The sequence below is a fragment of the Colletotrichum destructivum genome, chromosome 5 (genome assembly GCF_034447905.1).
Source record: "Colletotrichum destructivum chromosome 5, complete sequence".
In the NCBI taxonomy this organism is placed as follows: Eukaryota; Fungi; Ascomycota; class Sordariomycetes; order Glomerellales; family Glomerellaceae; genus Colletotrichum; species Colletotrichum destructivum.
Genome location: NC_085900.1, coordinates 2,681,531 through 2,704,835, shown reverse-complemented (window position 1 = coordinate 2,704,835; position 23,305 = coordinate 2,681,531). Strand labels below are relative to the sequence as shown.

Here is a 23,305-nt window from a genome sequence, read left to right as displayed (position 1 = left end):
GGCCCCTGGCCAACTGGAGGAGGAGAGAAGGCTGGTGGGCGGTGTGGTGTTTCACAGATGGACGAATGTCGAGGCGCGAAGCACTAACCCAGCGGGGGGAGGGTAAAATCTGGGGTAAGAGGCCTGGTCGCACATGCCATACTACGCTTGCAGCGGAGGCGGGCCGTGAGATGTCACGGGAGGGTGGGGGGAAGTCCTTTGGGGAAGGCCTGCCTTGGCTTGTCTCTCGGAGCTTGATTTAACCGCGGGCCATGCATGCCACTTGCGTTTTGTAATAGCTCTAAATAACCAAACCATCTACCAGAAGGCCCATAGGCTAGTGGTCGATGATGCAGGTGGTTGTCTTCAACATATCTACCTGCGTCGTCCACCCTCCACGGCAGCCTGGACCGTAGTGTCGCTGTCGTCTTCCGACCAAGGCTCGAGTGATTCAGTAAGATCATTCCTCTGCTGGCGTCCGTCTCGAGAGAGTCTCGGGTCATGCCGAGGAAGAGCCTGTAGTACTTCGAAAGGATGGAGCACCAGAAGGAGCACGTGGTCTGGCTATAATGAAACTGATCGATGCGCAAGTGTTGGTGTGGATACATAGATGCCGGTGACGATGGGTTGTTTGTTACCACCGAAGTCATCAGGACAGGCTTCAAGAAATGACATTTATTTGGGGTTTATAGTCTTTCAAGTTTTGACACGCCTCGAGCCTGTTAAGCCAGTAGCGAAGAAGTGTACTGAAAAACGAATTAACAAGTGCCTATGGCTGGCTGGTCTCCCTACTAATTGAACGTTAAGCCCTACGATTCACCGGCCTTGCCGTTGTGTGTCTCCTTTGGATCAACATTGACACACCCTTCGGATTCGTCTTGCACCAAGCTCAACTCAGCGGGTTTACAGAGGAACAGAGATTTGGTCGGGCGCGGAGGACAATGCCGCTCTTTGCTCTTCCCTTGACAGTCACTTACGTCCTCTTCGTCAGCGTCATACACCTCGTCAGCTGGGTGATACCCAACAGGCAGAAGCTGCTCTTGAAAGCGCTCCAGACCATGTGCTATGCTCCATGGGTCCAGAGAGCTATCGCTGTTGGGGCTCAATTCGTGACGCATATAGTTGCGGCCCATAGGTGCAACTGAGCTGACCGGATCCTGAGGGGGCCGACCATTCTTTCTCTTGTGCCCGAATACCAGGGGAATACCGCGACGTTCAGGTCCAGGGCTCGAAATTGTTAACGATGGGCCCACCTCACCAGAGTTGTCTAGAAGACCTTGGTCGGATATACAAGAACGTTCTGATCGCAGTACGCCCCTGAGCAGTGGGAGGCCCTGCCTGGTGTTGCCTGACTCTGACCCTAGCATTTGCGTGGCGAGAAGACCCTGAATAGGATTGCTTCGTCCGCTCGACATGAAATCTGTCTGGAGAACAATTGTGTCCATGCCAGCAAGGGATTTGGTGCTGGAAACCGCACCATTCAGGCTGTTCGACGAGTCCTCGTGGCCAGGTGTCATTGCAGCGTCGCCGATACGCCCTATTTCTGCCATAGCTAAGAACTCCCTACTTTCAGGGTACGACAACAGTCGGATTGCACTGCTGAGAGTCGTAGATAGGCTCATTGGATGGTATGCATGGGCTAACCTGCTGGATCCTGCTTTCATGCCGCTCTTATATCATGAACTATGAACCAACTGTTGTTTCCTTCCATGACTTGCATGCCTCTTGCAGAGCTTGGTACGAAACGATTGCCCTTTGTACCGATGTTTTTCTCTCTCTCTCTCTCCAGTTGACACAAGACTTGAAGAGTAGTTTGTAGTGTACGACAATACTCAAGAACCAACGATGTTGGGTTGCTTCACGTTTGTGAAACCAATCGAGAGTTGCACGTTTCTCGGGGTCTCACGAGGCTCGTCAAGAAGCTTGTGTTGGTTTCCGTTGTAAGAACTCTGACAATCCTCCTGACAAAGCACAGATGACATTTAACATTTTGGCCGATCGGCTCCATCCGAGTAGCCATTGGGGAAATGAAAGGCTTTTTCACACTTAGCACCTTGTCTTTCAACCATAAACGTCACAGCTAGAAACCAACGACCGGCAAGTGGGCATATGAATCCCCTGGAACGAACCAGCAGCATGTGTATACTTTGGCAATTACACGGAGTCTCTAGCAGCGAGCATTGGCATCCCAACCTCTGTCATGTGCACCAAGCATACAACCGAACACAGAGGGTGAACGAATAAGCACAGTGAACCAATCTGCCTCTCATATTGCTCGTTGCATGCGCCGTTGGGCGAGGGGGGCTATATGAAACCCTCCCAAGTCCCAGGAGCAAACGCATGACAGGCCGAGATGAAATCTTTGGGGGGACGGGGAACCTGAATCAAGGCCCATCGACATTGCAACGATAGCGAGTAACCGGAGCGTGACCACGCCGATCGTCCACTTTGTAACATGGAGGCGCGTTGGCGGCGCCGCGTAAGTGACGACGTGAAAGAGACGTAAATATTGCTCACGATAACCCAAACTAGGGGCAAGTACCGCCGTAGGATGAGGCCAAGTGGCACGCATCATGGGCTCTCTCCCTTCCCTCAGCTTGGTTGCCACAACGGAAACTCGTGATTGTATAGAGCGGCAATGATAACGCGAAGCACAACATATACGTACACACTCATCCCCCAATCTACACTGTGAGCCGGGGACCATGCAAATGAGGCCTCAGAAAGGCATGGATATAGACCCCCAGGCCCATAGGGGCAGTATGATCTACAAAAACAAACTCCGCCCGCGTTATCCATGGGTCGCTTTAGTGCCAACCCTTTCTCGACGTCGTTGTTCTTAACAACTTGCTCCCATGACGACAAAACCCACCGCCAGGCGTCAATCCCTCGGACACTTGTGATGTGCTTGACGTCAAGGTCAACCAGAATCATTGACGGCGGTGTCTCGCAGCCTATGAGCAAATTGTTTGACAGACCATCGTGAAACTGCGCAGGGAAGGTTGTCAGATAAAAGGGCCAGGTTTCGACGAGCCAGCGAAGCAGACAAAGCTTTGTTCGAGCCGACAAAGGGCTCGGGTCAAACAACCTCTGAACCGTAGGATCCATTCGTACGCATAGGTCGAGTGAGGTTTCCGTTCCCAGTTCTCATCTGCCCCATGCGAGAGATGAGGAGGCTAGGCCAGCTAAATTTCGGGTTGAGCCCCCGAGGAATGGAGAGAGTAGACCCTGTGCTGTGTCTGTTGTATTGATTGCTTTCCTCTTTTGGTACACGGCTATCCGCAACTACAGGTTCGTGGGATCGATGAATTGCCCAAAGCTAGGAAGAAGATCAGCAACCTACGGCCGATCACATCCCCTCAGGCTCCATAGCAACGATTCGCCATATTCGCACACCCTCGCTTCGTGCCTTCTTCCTTTCTGAGCCCTCATGGTCACAGAGTCTACGGCGTAATGCCCACGACACATGACTCCAAACGGTCCACATGATCAGCAGCCGGTCTGACCGAACTGTAACCCCCTCTTACTGGCTCCAGGGTGCTCCAGACTTTTAGACCCCGTTAGGAAGCTACGCATTTCAGCGACATCTCCGTTCCTGAAAGTTTCAGACGCCACGCTCACATTGATGAAATTGGCCGAAACTCGCCATCACGTCACGTCGATGGATACTCGGACCTTGGTTGACTATTTGGCAAAGCACCGCTGCCACGCAGGCCGTAAATAGAGTTATCGAGATGGCGCAGAACGGCTGATGGTCTCTGGAGGAAAGATGACCGCGAGTCCGGACGCCTATAGGCCGACCCCTGGACGGGATGGCAATACCTTTCTAGAGGCCGAATGACAGATGCCCGGCGTTTCATCGTTCTGTTTCGGGAAGAAGGCGTCGTCCTCGGAGATGAATTTCTCGTACCTTCGTGTCTGTCAGTGACCAAGGCTGCGTCAATGCGGAAGAAAAGACAGGCGGTCTCGTCCCATGCCAAGTGCTTCAAGGCGACGCCAGAGCCCGTCGAAACCTTGCATCCGTCGCGAAACCTGTGCGGAACGACTGTAGGACAGCGCGTCCAAGGTAGGAGCGTTCTGTGTGTGCTTCAGAAAAAAGTCTGCGGGGAATGGGCCTTGCCGTAGATCTCGGAGAACCACGGCGATCAAGTGGGTTGGGTGCCACGATGGAGCCGTCGAGATTAACCTCGCCTCGTTGTTAAGCCGTGATGGTGTCGACTGGCTCCGACACGCTGCAGCGATTCGTTGCAGTCAACAGGCTCTAAGCGTGCGCGTTCCTGAAATAGGGCATCTGTTCGTCCTTTAGCGTGGCAAACCCCGGCTGAGAAGACCACGATGGGATGGGATGGCAGAGGCTATGGGCCGTGAGCCTGGAGCATTGACATTCGTCTTGGACCCGCGAGCGCGGTGGCTTGCTTTGTACGGATACTGAGGCAGAGAGTCCAGCCTCGGACGGAGACAAAACGCACCGTCTACATGGGAAAGAGGAGCCGCTCCACCACGGGCCGAGGATGGGGACCTAGTGGCAGCACATCGCTCGAGGAGTCTCCTAGCCAGCAACTGAGCATTGTTACGTCGGTGCGAGGCTTCAGAAGTGATGATGGGTTTTAAGCCAGCAGGCTACAGTCGACGAAGACGACGACAGACGGGCCTGTTGTGCGTCCACCATAGAGCAGTCGGCGGAACCCATGTTTGTTGACCTTGAAGTTGGTTGCAGGAGTGGTTGTCAATTGATACAAGAATTGGGGTGAGGGGGTTCTTGAGAGGCGTCGACGAGGCTTGCAAGCGTCGTAAAAAGAGGAAGACCGTGACTGGTCGAAGAGCGGGATGAAGTCAGTTCGTACGAGTGCGGGTTGGGAGTGTGACTCGCGAGACGGCGCGCGGCGTCGCGAGGCATCCAAATCGAGCGAAGCCGAGGCGGGTTCGGGTTCTTTGGCGGTTGCATGCCGGCCGGTGCCAATCCCAGCTCGGAGATGGTGTCCACGCCCGCGGGATTAGCTGCAGGGCCAATTTCCTCAAACGGGCAGACACGGGCCGCAAAGTGAGCATGGTGAGCAGAGGCGAGCCGGGACTGCTCGTGTCTGAGCAGCCCGTCCCGTTGTTGAAACATCCAGGCACTGGTAATGACTTTGTACTAAGCCGGTTCGAGGGGTGCGAGTTGGGAAAAGCCAAGCCTGCGAATTGGAGGAATTGGCTTTCTAGCATCTGCTGCTTGAAAGCTGAACCCGAACGCGTATGGATGCCAGCGGGGTAGTTGGCAAGTTATTTTCTTCTTCGACGATGAGGCCGAGCCCGGTCACCCCGTTCGGCACGTTGGATCACGGATACGGCGCGAGACAGATAAGAAGAAATCGTCGATGTCGCACGGGGGGCGACATGGGGCCGAAATGGGGGAAGGGGGGGCCGCGAAGAGGTGCGGATAGTGTGTGAATCAGCAATGTGTCGGTGTCGGCGTCGCGTGGTGTTAATGTGGCGGAGAATGCATCATCGCGACCACGTCGTGGATGGCCCTGATGGCGCCTAGTTCCATCACATCCGTCGACGAGCGCGGACAATCTAGGTCAAACGTTGTAGAAGCCGGCTCCAACGCAGCAGTCAAGGTCTCGGCAAGGGACGATCGTCAAAAGATCATTTGATGTGGTGACAGCGGTTGGACGGATCTCGGGGCACAAGCTTGTCGTGGCACCCCCAGCTGCCGCTAAGCCGCTTGTGTGCGCCGCCAGCCCACAGGCTCATCAAACTCAGTATCTCTGATTGAGTGCTCTCGGACCCTTTGAGAGTCTGCGCGTTGCTTTGCTCTTTCCCCCCTTTTTTCTTTTGGTTCTGCCAAGCTCGTTCCCCTCGGCAGACCACTCCAGTGGCACTCTCGTCTTCTTTTTTGGCTCTTGGCCCTGATCCCGGGCCTCGTCTTGTCGGGGTCGAGGTCGAGGTCGAAGCCGCGGCGAATCTATCGGATGGGCGGGAGGGGGGTTTAGCCCCATGGCCCATATCGTTGCCCTCCTTTTGGCGTCCATCACTCACTACGACAGGATGGAGCGACTTGGACCAGGTTGTTGGAAGAGAGGGGCGGCTTGGGACGGCCACGAGTATGGCTTAGTCGGGGCTGTTGCCCCTGAGCTTGGGCGGCCGGGCACGTCGAGAGCTAGCGGATGTTCCTGCGTCAATGAAGAGTGATCACCAACGACTTCTGTGAGCCAGCAGCGAGTAGCGCATTGCGTCCTAGCTGGCGAAAGGGTGGGCGACGCCGGCCGTGTGAGCCGGCTGTGGGAGGGGAGGAGTGGTTTCACATAACCACTTGCGAATGGGGGATTACCTGGTCCCGCCTCTGGCTTGGGGTCGAGATCGGCAACTCGCCGAGAGGCTGCTCTCCCCCTGGGTCCTCGTCCTGCGTCCTGTCGTCCGAATTGGCGGATGCCCATCCCATGTACGTGTTCGTGACCATGTGCTAGCCGGCGCCGGAGAAGGAGAAGAGACGAATTCAATATTTATTTACCCACTCGACTGTGGGACTCGGGCCCCACGTAATATGATGTGCTGCTGTCCGTCGCCGGCTCCTCCCCTCCCCCATGCACCTAGGTTCAGGTTCTATCGCGCGCGAAAGGTCCAGGATAGATCGCTGGGATGGCATGGCACGGTTCTGTGAATAAGTTCGGACGGAGGTTACGGAGTAGATAGCTGATCATTAGCTGCGAGCGATGCGCACCGTCATGACTTGAGGTTTGCGCGTCCGATCTGGTGGCATGTCTGTATCTTTCAGATATTGTATTGTTTATTAATGTTCATGCCGGATGTCGACCGTCCCAAAGAGGTAACGCACAAAATGGAATATGACCGGACGCAAACGGCGAGGATGGGGCCTAATCTGAAAAGGCGAATCCGACATGGGCAACAAAGGGCAACCACGGGAAATGGACAGACGATAGACAGCACATCCATCCATCCATCCATCCATCCATCCATCCACGCCTCGTAGCTGCACTTTTTGGTGTAATATTCGGATGCTGTCAATACTGTCAGGGTACCTACCACTGCACCCCGTAGCATGTAGGTAAAGTAGGCAGATTTGTAGCTACTGCACCCGTACTTATTTTGGAGCGTGTGCTGGCTGGGGTACTCTGTATTCATAGACGACCAGGTCGATCCATCCCATCCCATCACATCCCATCCGTGGACAACATGTCAACGGTGGCGGCGCTTCGGGTCCGACTAGCTGGGGCTGGCGCATGCGGGATTCGGTACGTTCCTCCCATGCACCTTCCACGCACATTTGCCTCCGCCGCCTCCTTTCCCGCCACCGACACACCGAAAGTCCATGTCCGTTGCCATGTCATCACCTGCCCGGACCACACCTTACCTCAACATGTTGACGGCCCCGCCCCTTGCACACTCCTTCCGAAAACCGACCCTGGCCTCGGACATTTCTCCCACACGCTGACTGACACAGCTTGCCAGCCGGGACAGTCGGTGTTTTTCCGACGCCAACTGCTCAGATGACATGCCACGAGGACCAGGCCAAGCACAATGTTCGGAAACAAGTGGTCATTCATTCAGACTGTTGGCTCGAGGCAAGCCATGTCAGTCAGCACCAGACGAGGAATCGGCCATTCAATGTTTGCGCCGTGGTGTTGCAACTGCTTGTCTGTGCGTTGGTATTGTATCACATTGCTTGATTACTCCCCCGGCTGTCCACCCGCCCACCCGACGAGCTTGAGCTCTTGATTCATCCCGAGACTCGAGTCATCGTCTGCCAACCCGCCGACAAGATGGTCTCGATACCTACAGGCGTACAAATACGCACGGCGCGGGACAGAACATGCATGCTGTGTGTGTATTCATCATACTTACTCCGCATGCCCTCGTCCTAGAGGCTAGCTAGCGTCGCGCTCTTGACGGACAAGATAAACCAGACAGGAAGGGGTCCGGCCTCCGGCTCCATCAGAATTCATGGTCTCCATTTACATCTGTGTGCCGTGCCGGGTGCACCTTGCCGCAGCAGTGCCCACAATCTGGCCTGGTACGAGGCACCCAACAGGAGGCTACCGACAAAAGGGCACGGAGGAGTCGAGGTTCGCAGGGGTCGGGGTCCACAACGGGTCCTACTAGTAAAGTCCATGTGCTGGTGTCTCTCACTGACCTTTGGCGGTGGCCACTTTGTCCAGCTGCGAGTCGCAAGGGCGCATCGTGTGCAGCGTGCGCGTGTTTGGGCTGTTACGTTGCGACAGCCACTGCTATGGCTATGCTGGCGAGCGTGGCCCAAGAGAGGATGCGAACGACAACGAGGTCAGTGACATGTCCAACCCAAGCGAGGTGGTTGAAACCATCGTGAGTTTGCCAAAGGAGCGGGCGTTAGCGGAAAAGATGCTAATTTGGGAGTTGTTGGCTTACTGGCGTACAACGGGGAGATTGTATCAACAGCCTTGGGAAATCGAATGAGGCTACATGTCGGTTGGCTCTAGTGGCTCTTGTTCGCTTTCGTTTTTCTCTACCTCTGTTTGGCGGTAGCCTTTTAGATCCCGAATTCCACATCATGTAGATCCGGCCGTGCTCGGGTTCCTGATTCTAAATAGGTGCGTCAAGTAGAGTAGTCAGAGGAGGGAATATGGCTGATGGGATTGGCGTTGGTTGAACCTAAGGGGGAAAAAAAAAAGGGGGGGGGGAGGGGGGGGGGGGGGAAGAAGAACTGGAAGAAGAAGAAGGACGAGACGAGCCGGTGAGAAAAGCCGGTTCCTGGGGCTGCATGGCACATGTCCGTTTCGACTTGCAGCCCGACGTCGCCAGCCACCTTGGACGCCCCTCGACGACACGCAGTTGCGGTTTCGCCAAGCGCAGACGCGGGTCGTGAGACGCGCCGCTAACTCGGATGGGCTATGATGTGCCGTTAGGGCTCGCCGTTGGGACTCAGGGAGGCTCGTGTAGTTGGCACGATGCCAGAGACAGACGTCGACACAAACCAGGTAGCAACAGCAAAACACAACACAGAATGCTAATACGTCGAGGTTTCAAGGTAGCAGCGGATGAACAGTTCTCATCTCGTATCAGCATTCATACACCTTGATGACCGCTTCCCAAAAGAAAAGAGGAGGTGAGACTATAATCAGTGAAGAGCAAAACGTCCGTGAGGGAGCAGTCCTCAGCCCCAAGGAGGGAACCGTGTGCCTGTATCTGAGTCGACCCTGCTCTTTGGAGCCCGGAGTTCTTGGTGGCAAGACAGTTACGGAGCCTGTGAGCGGGAGTGAGCGAGTGAGCAACTGCCCACTCTCGACGCTACGGACACAACTAGCAAGCATTGGCCAATCACAACGAGGCTCAGCGCTCATTCCCTCCCATCCTTATCCCGTCATCTTATTAAAGCTGCTCGAAACCGGCAATGGGTCCTGCGGCTATCCCTGTAGTTTCCTGTGGCTCCATTCCCCCTGCACTTCATCTTATGGCCTCCGAGGAGGATTGGGGGGGCCCCTGCTGCGACTTTATGTAAATGTATGTACTTGAACAACCCAAAAGAGACCCCGGCGAAATGGAGCTCCAAGCCTTTTCCGGGTTGGTGACTTGGCTCCGAGTATCCTCAAGAAAACGGGGTCCCCTATTCACAACGGCTGCGAAGTGCTAAACAGGAGAGGACACTGCGAGCCTGCGAGCAGTAGGGCGACAGCATACCTACTTACCTTAGGTACAGTACAGAGTACAGAGCTCACTACAGACAGTGACAGAGCTGCGCTGCTGCAGCTGTTAGCCAGCATAGACTCCAAGGGCATGCCTGGCTGTGTTTCCCTCTCTGCTCTTGTTTCGAAACGCTAGGCAACCCTGTGGCGTATCGGTGAGCAGTCCTGAATTTGTTTCAGGTGGCAAGCCAACCAATCATCATCAGCCAGTCACCAACCACTGGGTTGATTTCGGTGACCTGCTCTCGATTCTGCCAGTTTATTTGCGACCTGTCTGCAAAGTACCGGCAGACCAGGCATCGACGCCGTGTCCCAACGAAGGGCCCAGCACCGCAAAGCCCTTTGCTGCGCCATCATCGCCGAGCTGTGTGCTTTTGACCATCACTAGGTTATGCTGGAGGTGAGAGGGAGGCGAGTGTTGGAGACTTGGACCAAGATGGAGAAGAGGGGAGGGGAGGCCTGTTCCATGTTGGTCAAATTGATTTTCTTGTCGGAGAGCTGGAAGACAATTCGCAATTAAAAGTACCAGAAGGGGGGAAAATATATATAAACAGAATCCTGGAGACTTGATTAAAGCCAGACAGGGGTGGAAGAAGGCGGTTGATTCATGACCCTAGACTTTATTGGTATTTGGCGTCATGTGCACGGTCCCCAAATTGCATCTTTTGGGCTAGATCATGTAAAAGCGGGGGCTAGCGGGCAACAGTCCTCCCCTGCTCGATGTTTGCAGGTGCTGCTGTAGCCATTGTTGTTCATTAATCAATTCTTGAACCACCACCACAACCACCTCCAAGGGATCTAACAACTTGTGCCATGCGCCGCTCCCGCTTCTTTCTTTTCCTACCCTTGTCCTTTTTGCTTTACTTTGCTTGCCTGTCACGGTCCTCCCCCCCCCCCCTTCGTTTGCCTCTAGCTTGCTTTCGAGGTAACGCGTTGCCTCTCGCGGCCAGAGCCCTTGACGCGCGGAACGAGGGGCCCTGTCGTTTCATCGCTAGCCGGTTGACGGGGAGGTTTGAGCTGATCTGCCGCTTGCTTGTTTGTTTGCTTGCTCAATTGCTCCTTGCTTGCTAGAGGGCGCCCGATTCTCAATGGTCAATAGCAACGTTGATGGTTCAGTCGCAGGCATGCGGCCCGTCGCGTTGGCAAAATTTTCATTTTTTGCTTTTCTTTGACGTTCGATGTACAGTTGTCTCTGAGAATGATGGTAGCAACTGAAGGCACATCCTGGACACTGTCATCAACCAGACACAGATAGCAAAATTGGCTCGAGCGTCGACGTGCCGTCTTGATTGATTTTCACTATCTTGAATCATTAGTGTGTCAGGTTTAATTGCCATCTTTGGGATTCGTTCTCGGTATCCCTATTGTCTAGTCTTCGAGCCTGTTGACTCAGACACCTCACTACATTGTCCCTCTCGTTCATTGTTTCTTCCGCCCGCTTTGCAGTTGCATATGCGCCTTCTTTCCTTCCACTTCTAGGCTGATGTTCCTGCTCCTGTTCCCGCTTACCTGCATGCATTTCATCCCATCCTACCAGCTGCGAAAATCGCTTGCTTTTCTCTTTTGGCACCCCCAATCAGCTCATACTGCCACTTTACTCCCCTGATCCCAGCGAGGCTGAACATAAGCTCCCAAACCACCCGATCGAACCCCCCTTCTCCTCTCTGTTCGTCCCTACTTCCTTTCCCATCTGGTTCTTTTCTTTCTCTTCCTTTCCAAAAACCTCCGCCGTTCGTCCCTTTCGACTAATGCAGCCAAACGTTTTGTGCCACGCCCTCCCCCTCCCCCTCCCTCTCCCCCTCCATTTCGGGAACCGAACTGGTCTGGATTAGACCAAGGGCCATCGGCCGTCCATCTCAATAGCCGCATCACCCGCATACACTGCGCGTACGCGCGACCCTGCCCTGCCGTGCTGTTCTTGAATCTCTCACCCCGGTTCTTCTTCCCTGTGCTGCGATTCCCAACTCCCTGAAGCCGTCCTGCGTCTGCACCGTGTTGTTTAGCATGTTCCCACAGGCGCGGAGCGCGCCATTCGTGATTCGATGGAGTGGTCTGGCGTAGCGGAACGATGACGCACTGAGGCGTTCGTTTCATGGCGGGATCGACCCTGCTCCTTGCTCCTCTGACTTTCTGTCGCAGGACCCCTTCCCCTTGTCTCTACGCCCCCCCATCTTCTTCCCAACACCAGCATTTACGTACACGGCGATCTACTCCGTATTGGACGGCTATAGCTAAACACGCAGCAGTGCTTCTCGACACGTTTTGTCATTTGGTGCCTCACCCGGGGGGGTCTTACGTTCCTAAGCAAGCACATGGTTCAGAGAAAGTGAAACACGCCCGTTGAGGGATATGTACGTGCCAATGCTCCGTCTTGTGGGCGACTTACCACGTACTCGAGAGAAGAACTGCTTGATCCAAGTGCTTGCGGGGACAAGTTGGTGTCAGGTTTCAAGATACTTACTGTAGGGACCTATGTACCTAGCGTGCTTGGTGCTTGCTTCCCTGGCGATCGGGAAGGGACACGCACCAGGAAACAGAAGTAATGGCAGGGGAGTCAAAGATCTTTTTTCTACACCTGTTGCTTGCCGTAGTCTCTGCTTTCCACAGCTAGGGGAGTTACTGCTACTGTTTCTGCCTCGCGCGGATTGACAAGTGTGATATTTGTCTGGCTGCACATGTGGCAGTACGGAGGGAAGGACGAAGGGCGCGAGTACATGCACGCAGGTCACGCAACATGGTATAATGCGTCTTCCACTTCGTCTCGTCTCGTCTTGTCTCTCGTTTCTCATCTGCCATCTCCCATCTCACACTTCTCAACACCCTGATCGCTGCTTCAGCTTCTTAATTTAAGTGCGCATTTGCTATCAGCCGTTTCCACCGTTCCTATCCACGCTCCTAAGACCGCTGGTTCCTTCTAAAGTAGGTAGGTAGCTATTCACTATTAAACCCTCGATCCAATCCGTACAGCAACTCCTACCCATATCTGTCTCAGTCTGAGAGCAGAAGGGAAGAAGTACCTGTCCAATTACAAGAAGCAGAAGAGGAAGAATACATCAAGAACGAGAGCAAGATCATGTGCGTTGAACATCTCAAGAGTGGGCAGGGGTTGTTTGGACAGTGGACTGGCTGTATATCTATTTTCTATCCATGCTACCACATTGCATACAGTTAGTATACATTGCCTGAGGTACAGCACCTTACCCTAGCAATTCTCTTGTGATTTTTTATCTTATTTTCCCCCTCCTTTTTTTTTTACCCTTTCCTCCCCCTCCCTCGCGGGCTATGTCGGGGGAGGGTTGGTTTTTTTCTCTCTTCCCTCTCTTTTACTCTCTCTCTCTCTCTCTCTCATTTTCCTATCCCTCCACCCCCTTCCGCGCCTCCTTTCTAGTGGCCAACACCCAGCACCAGCACGAAGCACCAACGAAGCTCTTCCACCTCCACTTCTAGGTACCTTAGGTACGGATACTTTAGTTTCCCATTCCCGCTGGTACTGAGGTACTTCCGTAGCTTTCTCGCTCCGTCTCCTCTCTCGGCGCTAGGTTCCTGACTAACTCGCCCCAAGCTTCCGCGCGCTGGGCTTTGATTCAATCCCAAATTCGAAGCACACACCTCCTCCTTCCATCCCAACTCATCCCATCCCATCCTTCCATCCCTCCTCCTCGTGCACCCCCATCACTCCCTCCTCACTCCTCTCGCTTCCTGCCAAAGCGTCCGAACTACGAACTACTTTTCCCGACCGAGAATCTGATCTTAACCTCGCACCTCCCGCACCTACCTCACCTGATCTCGTCTCACCTTTCCGACCTTCATCACCTTCACTCCACCTCCCGACCTCTTACTCTGTGCCTCTCTCTCTCACTCACACGCACTCTCTCTCACTCACTAAGGCGCGCACACACACGCGAACACAACCACACCACACCCACTCGCTCTCTCTAACCGTAATACCCAATTCTTTTTTTACTTTCTTTTTTCCTTCTGAACCAGAACCCACACCCACGCTCGTTTCTATCACCATTCCCGAGACAGCTCACTTCGCCAAACAACTCTACATCCTCGCGACTTATCTCGTGATCCCCCCTGCATCTTTTACCCAGGCTTGTTCTGCATCTCGTCCGATTTGCTCCTTCACATTTATTCTACCGCACCACACGTTTCCACCACCACCTCAACGATTAGCAACAACAGAAACCACACGAAAATCCGCATTGTGCTTCAACTCGCTCGCGCGCATTACGCTGGGACAACGCTGCCGCCGCACGACGAAACACTGACTACGACCCGAAGACGCCGACGCAGGTTTCAATTCTGCCTGACAGCTCCGTGGAAAGAGAGAGAGGAAGATTGCTCAGATGGACCACCCCATGCAGGATGCCCCGGCCGACGTGCTGGCTGATGCCAGACGAACGCTCGAGGCTTTGAAGAGCTCGGGACTATCGCGCGAAGTCTTGTTGCAAATGTGGGAGGCCGGCGAAGACAGGACGCACCAACTGCAACACCAGCTTCAACAGCAGCAGCAGCAGCAGCAGCAGCAGCAGCAGCAACAGACACCACAAGACGCCCCCTTGGAGGATGCGTCCACACGAGGTTTGTTTCCACTGCCCCCAACTGCCCGCCACTCTAGGAAAAGCCACCTCTGTTAACATCCCTCTTGTTCCCCCAGCAATCTGCCACGGTCAAATAGGTCACCGACCGCGTATCTCCGTTTCGTCGACCAGCTCGGGTTCTTCCGGCCATGCCAGTATCTGGTCTATGGGTTCCGCCAACTCCAATGCTACCGTCGCGACACACTACTCCCAAGCTTCCCATGCCCCTTCCACCACCCAATGTGCACCCCAGTCCTCAGTCGGTGCTCCAGGCAGCCTTCCCCAGGTAGCAAGCGCCCAAACAGGTTGGGGTCCCGGCCGTTTCAACTTCTATTGGTGCACTTCCTGCGAGACACGGTTTAAGCGCAAGTATGACTGGAAGCGTCATGAAGAGGAGTTCCATGAGCGCTGGAAGAAGTACCCTTGCCCTGAGCCTGGCTGTAACAGGAGTTTCTGGGGGGCGAACACCTTTAATCAACACCACAAGGTCTCGCACGGCTGCAAAACGTGCCCCCATTCTGAAAAGGTTGTCAAGTATCTCAAGAGGAGAAAGTACTGGGCTTGCGGCTTTTGCTCGGCTCTTCATCCTTCGAGGGAGCGCCATGTCGAGCACGTCGCCAGGCATTTCGAGTCGGGAAAAACAAAGTCGGACTGGATGCACTCAAGAGTGATCTACGGTCTTTTGCACCAGCCCTTGATCCATGAGGCCTGGAAGGACGTCCTCATGTCCAAGGCGAATGAGTTCAGTGGCCGTCAACCCAACTTCAGCTGGAATCCCACACAGACCGGTCGTGCGCAGGGCTTCATGGAGAATGAGAGCCCAGGCCAACTCCAGGACCTTCTCGAGTTCTTTTCTGGTTCCAGCGCCGAAGCCGAGTCCATTGTCACCATCGCCTACAAGCTTGCCGACCTCGTTTTCCTTCCCGTTCCGGCATCACCGCCGATGCAATATTCACAATGCTTCGCCCCTCCCCCTTCTTCTCTCCCACAACAATACCCGCCCCAGCCACTACTTCCTCCTCCTTCGATTCCCTCTCAGACTCTGCCGACCCAGTCGCCTCAGCCCCCAGTACTAGCCTCGCAGGACTCGTCCTCTCCATTCATGGACCAAATGAGGGCTCAGTCGATGATGCAACAGCCGATGTTCCACACGCCGCAACCGCGCGCCAATACCGAGCCTCTACGACGAGCATCTCTCGACAGAGAGCTTCCACCACCGCCGCAAGAAAACCAGCCAATGAATTTTCAGTTCATGCCCGAAAACATGGTCTCATTTGAGGACTGGGAGAGCTTCTCCAGCACCGTGGTTGACGAGAACGCACCGCAACCTACACCAATGTCGACAGAATGGCCAATGGTTCCTGTACAATATTACAACGCCCCTGTAGGGCCATGATCGCATCATCTTTTTGCAAACTCTGAAAAAAGTCGACATTTCCTTTGTCACGTGTCACATGTATTGCTGCTAGCATTTCCCGCCGGCCAATCAATATAGTATATAATGGTAATCACCTTGTGGGGGACCAAACTCGATGGATTCGAATCATCATTTCTTTAGGCCATGGGTGGCTAACAAAAAACGGAACGGATACGGCACAGGATAGGAACACGAATTGGCAAAGGGAAGGCCAAAATAAGAGGAGGAGGCGTCACTTACGAAAGAGGTGTTCCATTACGATGGTCGAATGTCAAATGTGATGGATAGAATCGAATCAAATCAACAAACTTATTGCATTGTGCCCTCTCGCCATCCCGGCTATGGCCTTCTAGACTTACATTGACCAGCATATCGCAGCAAGTGGTAAATAACGCCCCTGACAACATTGACGACAAACAGAGGTAGGATCAAGTCTGGAGCTGTAGCCATCCAATCGAGAACTCCCCGAGATGCTGGATTGGGCAGGCATGAGCGTTCTATCAACTCGCAGCATGCAGACGGGTTACTACGTGTCAGTTGATACCATGACCCAGTGTTCACGAATATGACCGGATCTCCTGCTTGGAATCTCGCACTTGGAGAGAGGTACCTCTTCCCGACCCCATTCTGCTTCTTTGCAGCCCTGTCGCATCTTCACGATTGAAACGCAAGACGCCTGGCACAGCCAGTCAACCGCTGCAGTACGACCTGACATAGTTCGTTTGTTGTCGGCATGGAATGGCGGTCGGGGAGCGACTCGACTTGGACCAAGCGAGCTATCATGCCAATCACGCTCTCGGGTGACAGCAGAAAACATAACCTGGGCACCGGCAAAGACGGGCAAGCGAGCCCCGTCTGAGCTCTTGGGTGCTCTACTTAAACCACGCACCTGGCATTTCGGCGAGGGCGGCTCTGAAGCAGACCCCAAGTGTGCATCACCGTATACTCTTCATCGGCTTTGGTAGTCGGGCGCACGGGTTGTTCATCCCCCATTCATCGTGTCTGAGGCAGGCCTGTTGTTATGTGTTTGCTCTTCAATTCGTTAGAGGCGCAGCAGCAGCCGGTAGTTACTCCCGGGACCGAACAAATCAAACCCCCCTCCCTCAAACTCACGGCGGTCCGTGGCGCTCCACGGAAGCAAACTTGTGGTGAGCCAGTGTGGTCCTTCCTCGGTTCTTCAAACGTGTAGTCCTTCTTGTTTTGGTCCATGGGACAAATGGAATGTCTTCAATTGAATGATAGGAGGCCAACAAAAAGGTTGCAGTGTTTGGCTAAGAACAACGCCCACTATGACCGAAGTAGTCAACAAAACCACGGCGTCTGCGGTGGTGGCAGGGAAGCCAGCCGAACCCCGCGCAGTGGTCGCATCCGCGGCGGCCCGGGCCCGCAATGGATACTCCCTTCGGCGCTGGCCGGGCCAAGGCGATAGAGAAGAACCTTGGACGGCGTGTGGTGGGGCAGTGTCCGAGACTAGCAGCGGTGGCGAGGTCTTCGATGTTGCCCGGTCGGAGTAGACTCCGGCGCGTAACGCTAATATAATAGGTAAAGTCGTGGACTAGTTGATTTCCTCCTTTGGTCTTGTTTCTAGGGGTGTCTGAGACTGAGGGGGAAAGCCACAGCACGCGTGCCAGACTGAATTCGGCGTAATGCACCTTCTTGTTACGTTCTGGGGTCTCTCATGCGAGAATCCTGGCGGGTGTGGCTATCCATGGCATGGCGTCCATTCGGCAAATGAATACCTTTCTTTTGGGAACGGTTCTGCTGTCAGTCAACGGCTGCTAAAAGCTCATCCCATATTCGTCGTCGAACAGAGACAGTTTGCATACCATTCCATTACGTTTTGCCGCTCATTCGTGACCACACAACGAATGGTTGGCTTTAGGCCGCCAACGCGACGATAGACCAAAGCGGCGAGAGCCTAATGTGAGGACCGAATACATCATGCCGATCTGCAGCAATTGCAACGAACAAAGGGCGACAACTCGCAGAAATTGATATGGAATATCGGTGAAGGTGTGGACGACAGGTGTATAACGGTTGCAATACAGGAACCTGCTCTGTTTCGCACTTCGCGCCGTCATGAAGCAGACGTAATATGCGTCCCTATCGTGACCTGAACATAGTCTCGACCAAGCAACTCTAGGATCATCGCTCCTTTCCACCTAGAAGAACAAAGAATGCGGCGGTGCCTTTCCTAGGCTCGAGATCCGACTCACAACTTTCGGTCTAATCGGATATCGGTGTTATGCACTTCACGAAACCCTATCATTTCCGCATGTACCGGTCGATTCTAGTTCGAGTTTGAGATTGGCACATTTCCGTTTCGGGATCGACATCGTAGCCACCAGCCAGAGGCTCGGAAAGAGAGTTCGGGTTGTTCTCACGCTCCTCTTCGCACGACCACCTGCAGGCCCTTGTTGAGTTTGTCCATCGCCACGCGAGCATACCTGATATCCTGGCGGGCCCGTTTGTGTAGTGTTTCGGCATCCCGAAAGGCCCTCCGCAACTGCCACCACCGCAGACATAGTCTATCTATTTCCATGAGCCTGCGTGTTAAGATTAGTCGCCTCCGTCTTGTCAGACTGCTACGGTGGGCCTGCTGTTGCTGCGTAGCCATCCCGCATGACGTCCTCGCAGCAAGTGGCTGGCGTGGATCACCTGGGACGCTTTGTCCTTAGCTTTGCACAACATATCTTCCACTGCGGCGGTGACTGCGTTTACTTATAGCTTACAGTTCTTCGAAATAGCGTCAATGTGTCCTCTAGCACGTCGCTAGGCACCCGGATGGCATGTTTCCCAGAGCAAACCAAGACGCAGACCCAGCTACGGCAGTGTGTGCTCAAGTATTCTTGCGAAGCTCTGTTTTTCTGGTCTTCGCCAGACGCTCTCAACTCGAATCGTAAAATTTGTACGCTGAAGCGCATCCCTGTATTCCAGAAAGTCCTCAAGAGAAGTCGAAAGGCGAGGGCGCAGGCGCAGGCGCAAGCCTACCCTTCGCCAAGTCTCTCGCCAGATGCGTTGCTAGAAACATTGGTATGGTCATCCTTTGGGGGGAGGCGGGGGAAGGGTGGGCAGTTTTATCTGCCCATTCAATAGCGCCAAACATGGCTGAATCTTAAAGAAGCAAGATTATGTTATTGCTGCTTGCTGATATTCTGTCCGTCCTTTGCAGGGCAACAACGCCCAACACTGGCTACATCGCCAGCCACGCATAAGATACTCACTAGAGCATATATCAAGTGTCTATATTGCATTCATGAGTGTGAGTTTCTTCGCCACATGGAGTGTAGAAATGGTTTAGGCTAGAAAACGATGTTGGCATGAAAACAAAATCTGACACGGGATGTCCCTGGTTTCATGGATGAGACTTCGTATCCGCCTTTCTCAGATCCACTAGGCAATATAGTATCAACCATTGTAGTCAACTAACAAACAAGGAGCGGTACGTGTGATAAGCTGTTTGCGTGTGTATAATGAGTGGGTTGCTTGTAGAAATATTGTCTCTGGTGAGCAAAACCAATGAAGTGAAAAAAACAAAACATACAACACCAGGTATTCGCTGGTCGTCACCGACCCAACTACTAATCCGGCCCTCATTGGCTTATCTATGGGAGAGCGGACGGGATCCCGAGTTTTCCAATGGGTATGGTCGTATGTGATGGAACTATCGTTTGAGGTCAATTATGTTTTCTGCATCAGTCTGCGATGCAGCTACAGCAAAGTTGAAAACACCGAACCCGGGTTTCCAAACTCCAACCTCTGTTCAGGATGGGAGTAAAAACACCCTGCCCTGAGCTGTTGGTTTGTTCTTCAGTGCCCAAATTCCGCCATCACAGCTTTTGGGGAACTAGGGAATCAGAGTCCAAGCGTAAAGGAAAAAGGAAAGACATGCCCTAGGTCGCTTGTCGTGACTTCCAGCACCCTTGTCCCCGTCTTTTATCAAGACCACATCTGCCGCTCACGAAGACGACTGCTGAGCTTTCATGTTAGGCCATGGGAAAGTTCAACAAACTCCTCGGATTCTCGGAAGAAGCTCTTTGGCATCATGAGCAGCCTCTCAACCAACACTCCGGACCACATCGAAGCGCTAGACCGCTACCGCCCTGCTTGTCTCCGACAAGCAGGCTCCTGACATTTTCCGTTTGCACCTCTGACCCTAGCAGCATCTCGGCTCTTTGACACGCCCCTCGTGACCTACATCAACATACGTACGCCCGATATACACTATATGTCAACTCGCTGGACAAGAACCCCCGAGAACAAGACACGTAGATTGATCACCCTCACCTACGGACAAGGCCAGCGAGCAATACACTGCTGTCCCTCGTGCGTCACTCGTCCTGGTCTCTCTTGTAGAGGCCACTCAAGATAAGGGGCACGGTCGTGCGTGGAGATCAGACCCCGATTCAAACTTGGGCATGGTTTGCAACTCACACCTTTCAACTTCAAATTGCAAGACACCGAAGAGAGGTTACGTCATATTTCTCATGGCTGGGTTCTCTCATCGTCTGATCCAGACAATACACCTCACCCACCGCAGCAAGGGCTTCAGTACAACTCGAACCATTAGTTCCGTACACTCCCCGGGTTTAGAATACAACTCTCCAGCTGCACAAATTGGCCATTGCTAGACGCAATGTTGCCTCGACATTTTCCTCTCCAGGTTGCCCAAAATATCCCTCCGCCAGTAATTCTCGCGTGATGTGAACCTCCGCCCCGAATACTTTAATCAAAGAACAGACCCCCCCTACACTCTCGAGAAGGGTGTCTTCACGACTCTCCGCGAATCGCCGCAGGTCAGTTAACGCCGGAAGCTGTTGCTCAAGAGAAAAAGAGAGAAGATGGGCCTAGTAGCCCCGTTTCAGGTTCACAACCAACGCCGATAACCCTTCGTTGTCCATGGAGAATGGAAGCAGACACTCAGTTCGAAGACAGCAGAAAACCCAAAAAGACACCGATCTCCCAAAACAATGCGTGGGCCACACCCGATTATGGCCTAGTAGCCCATAATATGCTCGCTGGTCGTAGAAACTGCGTGATGCCAATTCTGGCCAAAGGTCCTGTTGTCCGTTGTTTGTTGTCGGTCATAGCAAAGCATAAAAATTCGTAATACACCCTTCCGTTCCGCATGTATGGCGTTTCGCCTTTTCCGGCTCAAACCGACGAGTAAGGAGAAGAAATCGAGAAAAAGAATCGAGAAAAAAAGAAGGGGGGGGGGGATCAGCAATGCGTGATGATGATGATCACTATAGAAGGCAAACCGGCTTCGCCCTTCGTAGCATTTATCTGCCCGGAGGAAGAAGTCGCGACCAACGTCAGCGCCAGAGAAAGTCGGAGGCTTTAACAGGGCGCCCTGTAGCATGGGAAATAACCCGAATGTTCTCGCATGCGTCCTCGAAGTCGTCGTCGAGATTGTACTCACGGTAGTACCATTGGTTAGTCCTTGGGTCGAAGAAGTCCCGTCGGTGTAATTCGGGGGTATGCAAGCCGAGGTACGACATCCACTGGGTGTGCTCTCGCAGGATGGCAGGACTACTGACGTCTTCTGGGCCCAGGACCGTGTTGATGGGTTGAGAGATGGACTTCTGTCCGCGGGCATCTCTGTCGTTGAACATAAGCATCAGGCGCGAAGAAACCTCCTTATCAATGGCGCTCAGGGACTGGCCGTGCTCAATGCGGCCAGCCAGTCCTGTCAGATACGATTTGTGGCCATTCTTTCTCGGAGAATGAAGATGGGCCTGTGTGGCAAGATTGATTAGATTCAGCTTTGGGCCAGAGACCGAGGAGCCCGCGGTGTACCTTCATCTCTCGCCGCGTGTCTGTCAAGAACGAGCAGTTGTCCATGATGCACCGGTAGATCTCCTTGAGGTAGCCCGGCTCGGCAGGCGGCGGCGGGCAACAGTGAGTCGTTGGTTGCGAGTCCGGAAAGAATGAGACGGGCCGGCAGGTTTGACATAGGCCCCGGACGCATGGCTCATTGCCGGGTCCTTCATGATCGAGATAGTAGTGCAGCTGCGGGTTGGGCTACTGTCAACATACAGTCTTCACCATCACCATGATTCCATCATTGCGATTGCGACGCACCTCTGAGCACCCCGGCCGGGAGAAGCCCGGATCCCTCCGGGCATCTGACGGATTCGGCTGCCTCTTGTAAGCGTGCCATCGGGTATGGCAGACGTCTGAGCGTGTGCGCACATACGATTCTAAGATCGATCCTGTCCCTCTGGCTGACATCTCCTCGAATGACCTTGCCGGGTAAAGGCATGGCCTTCCAGTGCAGTGAGCACATGGAGCATACGTACTTTCGCGGCCACCCAAAATTTCCTTGAGCCTCTGCCGCGGCCTCGGATTCCTGGAAGCGCCATCCGATACCGTTCCCATGCTCTCTTGGGGTACGGGACAAGCCGTAATAGTCAACGCTCCAGCCGGTTTGAATCTGGTCTCCGTTGGTGACCGATCGTGAGCCGTCCATTTCGACCGGGAGGTTGGAATCCAGAGGGGTTGGCCGGCCCACAACATTGCCGAGGTACGCTCCGGCGTCGCCATCCACGCGGACGAGGACATGGCGAGGCTCGGAGGGGGTGGCGGCAGAGAGGTCAAATGGGTTAATGATGCCGACTGACGGACCGGACGCCGGTGTCGAGAATCCGCCTTCGGTGGCAGAATCCTGGCTATAGCAGTCGAAAATGGGAATCGGCTCTCCTGGAGCCGAGGCCACGGTCAATGTGGACGAAGAGACGGTAGCGGCGTCCGGGGGTTTACTGCCACGTGGAAGCTCGCTACTGTGGCGGACATTGTGCGACGGTATCAAAGAAGCAACCAGATCGCGATTCTGAGGCTGGACCTGAGCCTGGACAGGCGCGCGTGCCGGCCATTGTTGGCGATGCATGAGAGACGACAACCCATGATGCGGCGGAGGAAACGGACGAAAAGCGCTTCCCCCAAGAGAATCCTGATGCCTGACAAATCGATTGGAGATCAGCAAGCTCATATTCCAAAGGCGTCTTGTTCCAGGTTGAGGCAGCGAAGGCAAAGTGGCCGGAAACACAAAGTTCTAGTCTGCTCTGGTCCTCCTGGCGCTTGTGGATATCGGGCAGCTTCAAGGCGTCTTCTCTCTCTCTCTCTCTCACAGCTGTGTTTGAGGCTGATCTCGCCACGGATATCTGCAGACGGGAGAGGGCGAACAAGCGCAGTAAAAACGAGAGTCGGGCGGAGGCGAGTCGTCATGTAAGATGAGCGGCGAGATCGATCTCAGACAGATAGCAGCACGGAGGAATGGAATGAGCGAGAAATGTGGGAGATCGGGTTGAATTGATGAGCCCCCCCCCCTGTCCGTCACGATATGGGCTCAGTCCACATAGGACTGGCAACTGCGGAATCATCTGCGTCCTTATTTTTTCTTCTTCTTGTTTCTCGCCTGAATCAGAAAAGAAGGGCAAAGCGAGAGGGGATACAGGGTGGCTGGCCCTAGTCTCAGCGCATCGCGAAGAAAAAAGCAATGCGGGCCACCTCTGCCTATCTGCCTCGACTTGTCGTGCTGTCGCTGCCCAGCCTGCGGGCCATGCTACGTACGTTTGGCCCACAAGACGAGTGGTGGCTCTGGGCAGTCGCGGACGGCCCTATTTCTGCAGACAGACATGCATCGTACACCACAATTTACATGC

The 23,305-nt window shown here is 54.0% G+C and overlaps 6 protein-coding genes across 6 annotated transcripts; 3 read left to right on the top strand and 3 right to left on the bottom strand.

The window, feature by feature from the left end:
* Window positions 1–788: 788 nt before the first annotated feature.
* On the bottom strand, window positions 789–1,529 carry CDEST_08369 (uncharacterized protein; the record flags this gene model as incomplete). The annotated part of the gene is made up of 1 exon (XM_062924528.1): window positions 789–1,529. One exon carries the CDS (start codon window positions 1,527–1,529, stop codon window positions 789–791), a length of 741 nt encoding a protein of 246 aa, XP_062780579.1.
* Window positions 1,530–3,145: 1,616 nt separating this feature from the next.
* Window positions 3,146–6,502, bottom strand: CDEST_08368 (uncharacterized protein). The gene has a single exon (XM_062924527.1). The coding sequence runs from the start codon at window positions 5,087–5,089 to the stop codon at window positions 4,706–4,708; it is 384 nt and encodes a 127-aa protein (XP_062780578.1). The 5' UTR covers window positions 5,090–6,502; the 3' UTR covers window positions 3,146–4,705.
* A 1,421-nt stretch (window positions 6,503–7,923) lies between these two features.
* On the top strand, window positions 7,924–8,412 carry CDEST_08367 (uncharacterized protein; the record flags this gene model as incomplete). The annotated part of the gene is made up of 3 exons (XM_062924526.1): window positions 7,924–8,081; window positions 8,139–8,301; window positions 8,395–8,412. 3 exons carry the CDS (start codon window positions 7,924–7,926, stop codon window positions 8,410–8,412), a joined length of 339 nt encoding a protein of 112 aa, XP_062780577.1.
* A 4,526-nt stretch (window positions 8,413–12,938) lies between these two features.
* On the top strand, window positions 12,939–15,966 carry CDEST_08366 (Putative Zinc finger C2H2-type). The gene is made up of 2 exons (XM_062924525.1): window positions 12,939–14,225; window positions 14,302–15,966. Exons 1-2 carry the CDS (start codon window positions 13,991–13,993, stop codon window positions 15,618–15,620), a joined length of 1,554 nt encoding a protein of 517 aa, XP_062780576.1. The 5' UTR covers window positions 12,939–13,990; the 3' UTR covers window positions 15,621–15,966.
* Window positions 15,967–16,930: 964 nt separating this feature from the next.
* CDEST_08365 (uncharacterized protein) lies at window positions 16,931–17,155 on the top strand (the record flags this gene model as incomplete). Its single annotated transcript, XM_062924524.1, has 1 exon — window positions 16,931–17,155. One exon carries the CDS (start codon window positions 16,931–16,933, stop codon window positions 17,153–17,155), a length of 225 nt encoding a protein of 74 aa, XP_062780575.1.
* Window positions 17,156–20,073: 2,918 nt separating this feature from the next.
* CDEST_08364 (uncharacterized protein) lies at window positions 20,074–23,019 on the bottom strand. Its single transcript, XM_062924523.1, has 4 exons — window positions 21,841–23,019; window positions 21,726–21,782; window positions 21,441–21,653; window positions 20,074–21,379 (listed from the first exon to the last, which is right to left on the bottom strand). The coding sequence occupies exons 1-4, from the start codon at window positions 22,630–22,632 to the stop codon at window positions 20,957–20,959; spliced, it is 1,485 nt and encodes a 494-aa protein (XP_062780574.1). The 5' UTR covers window positions 22,633–23,019; the 3' UTR covers window positions 20,074–20,956.
* Between the last annotated feature and the right edge of the window lie 286 nt (window positions 23,020–23,305).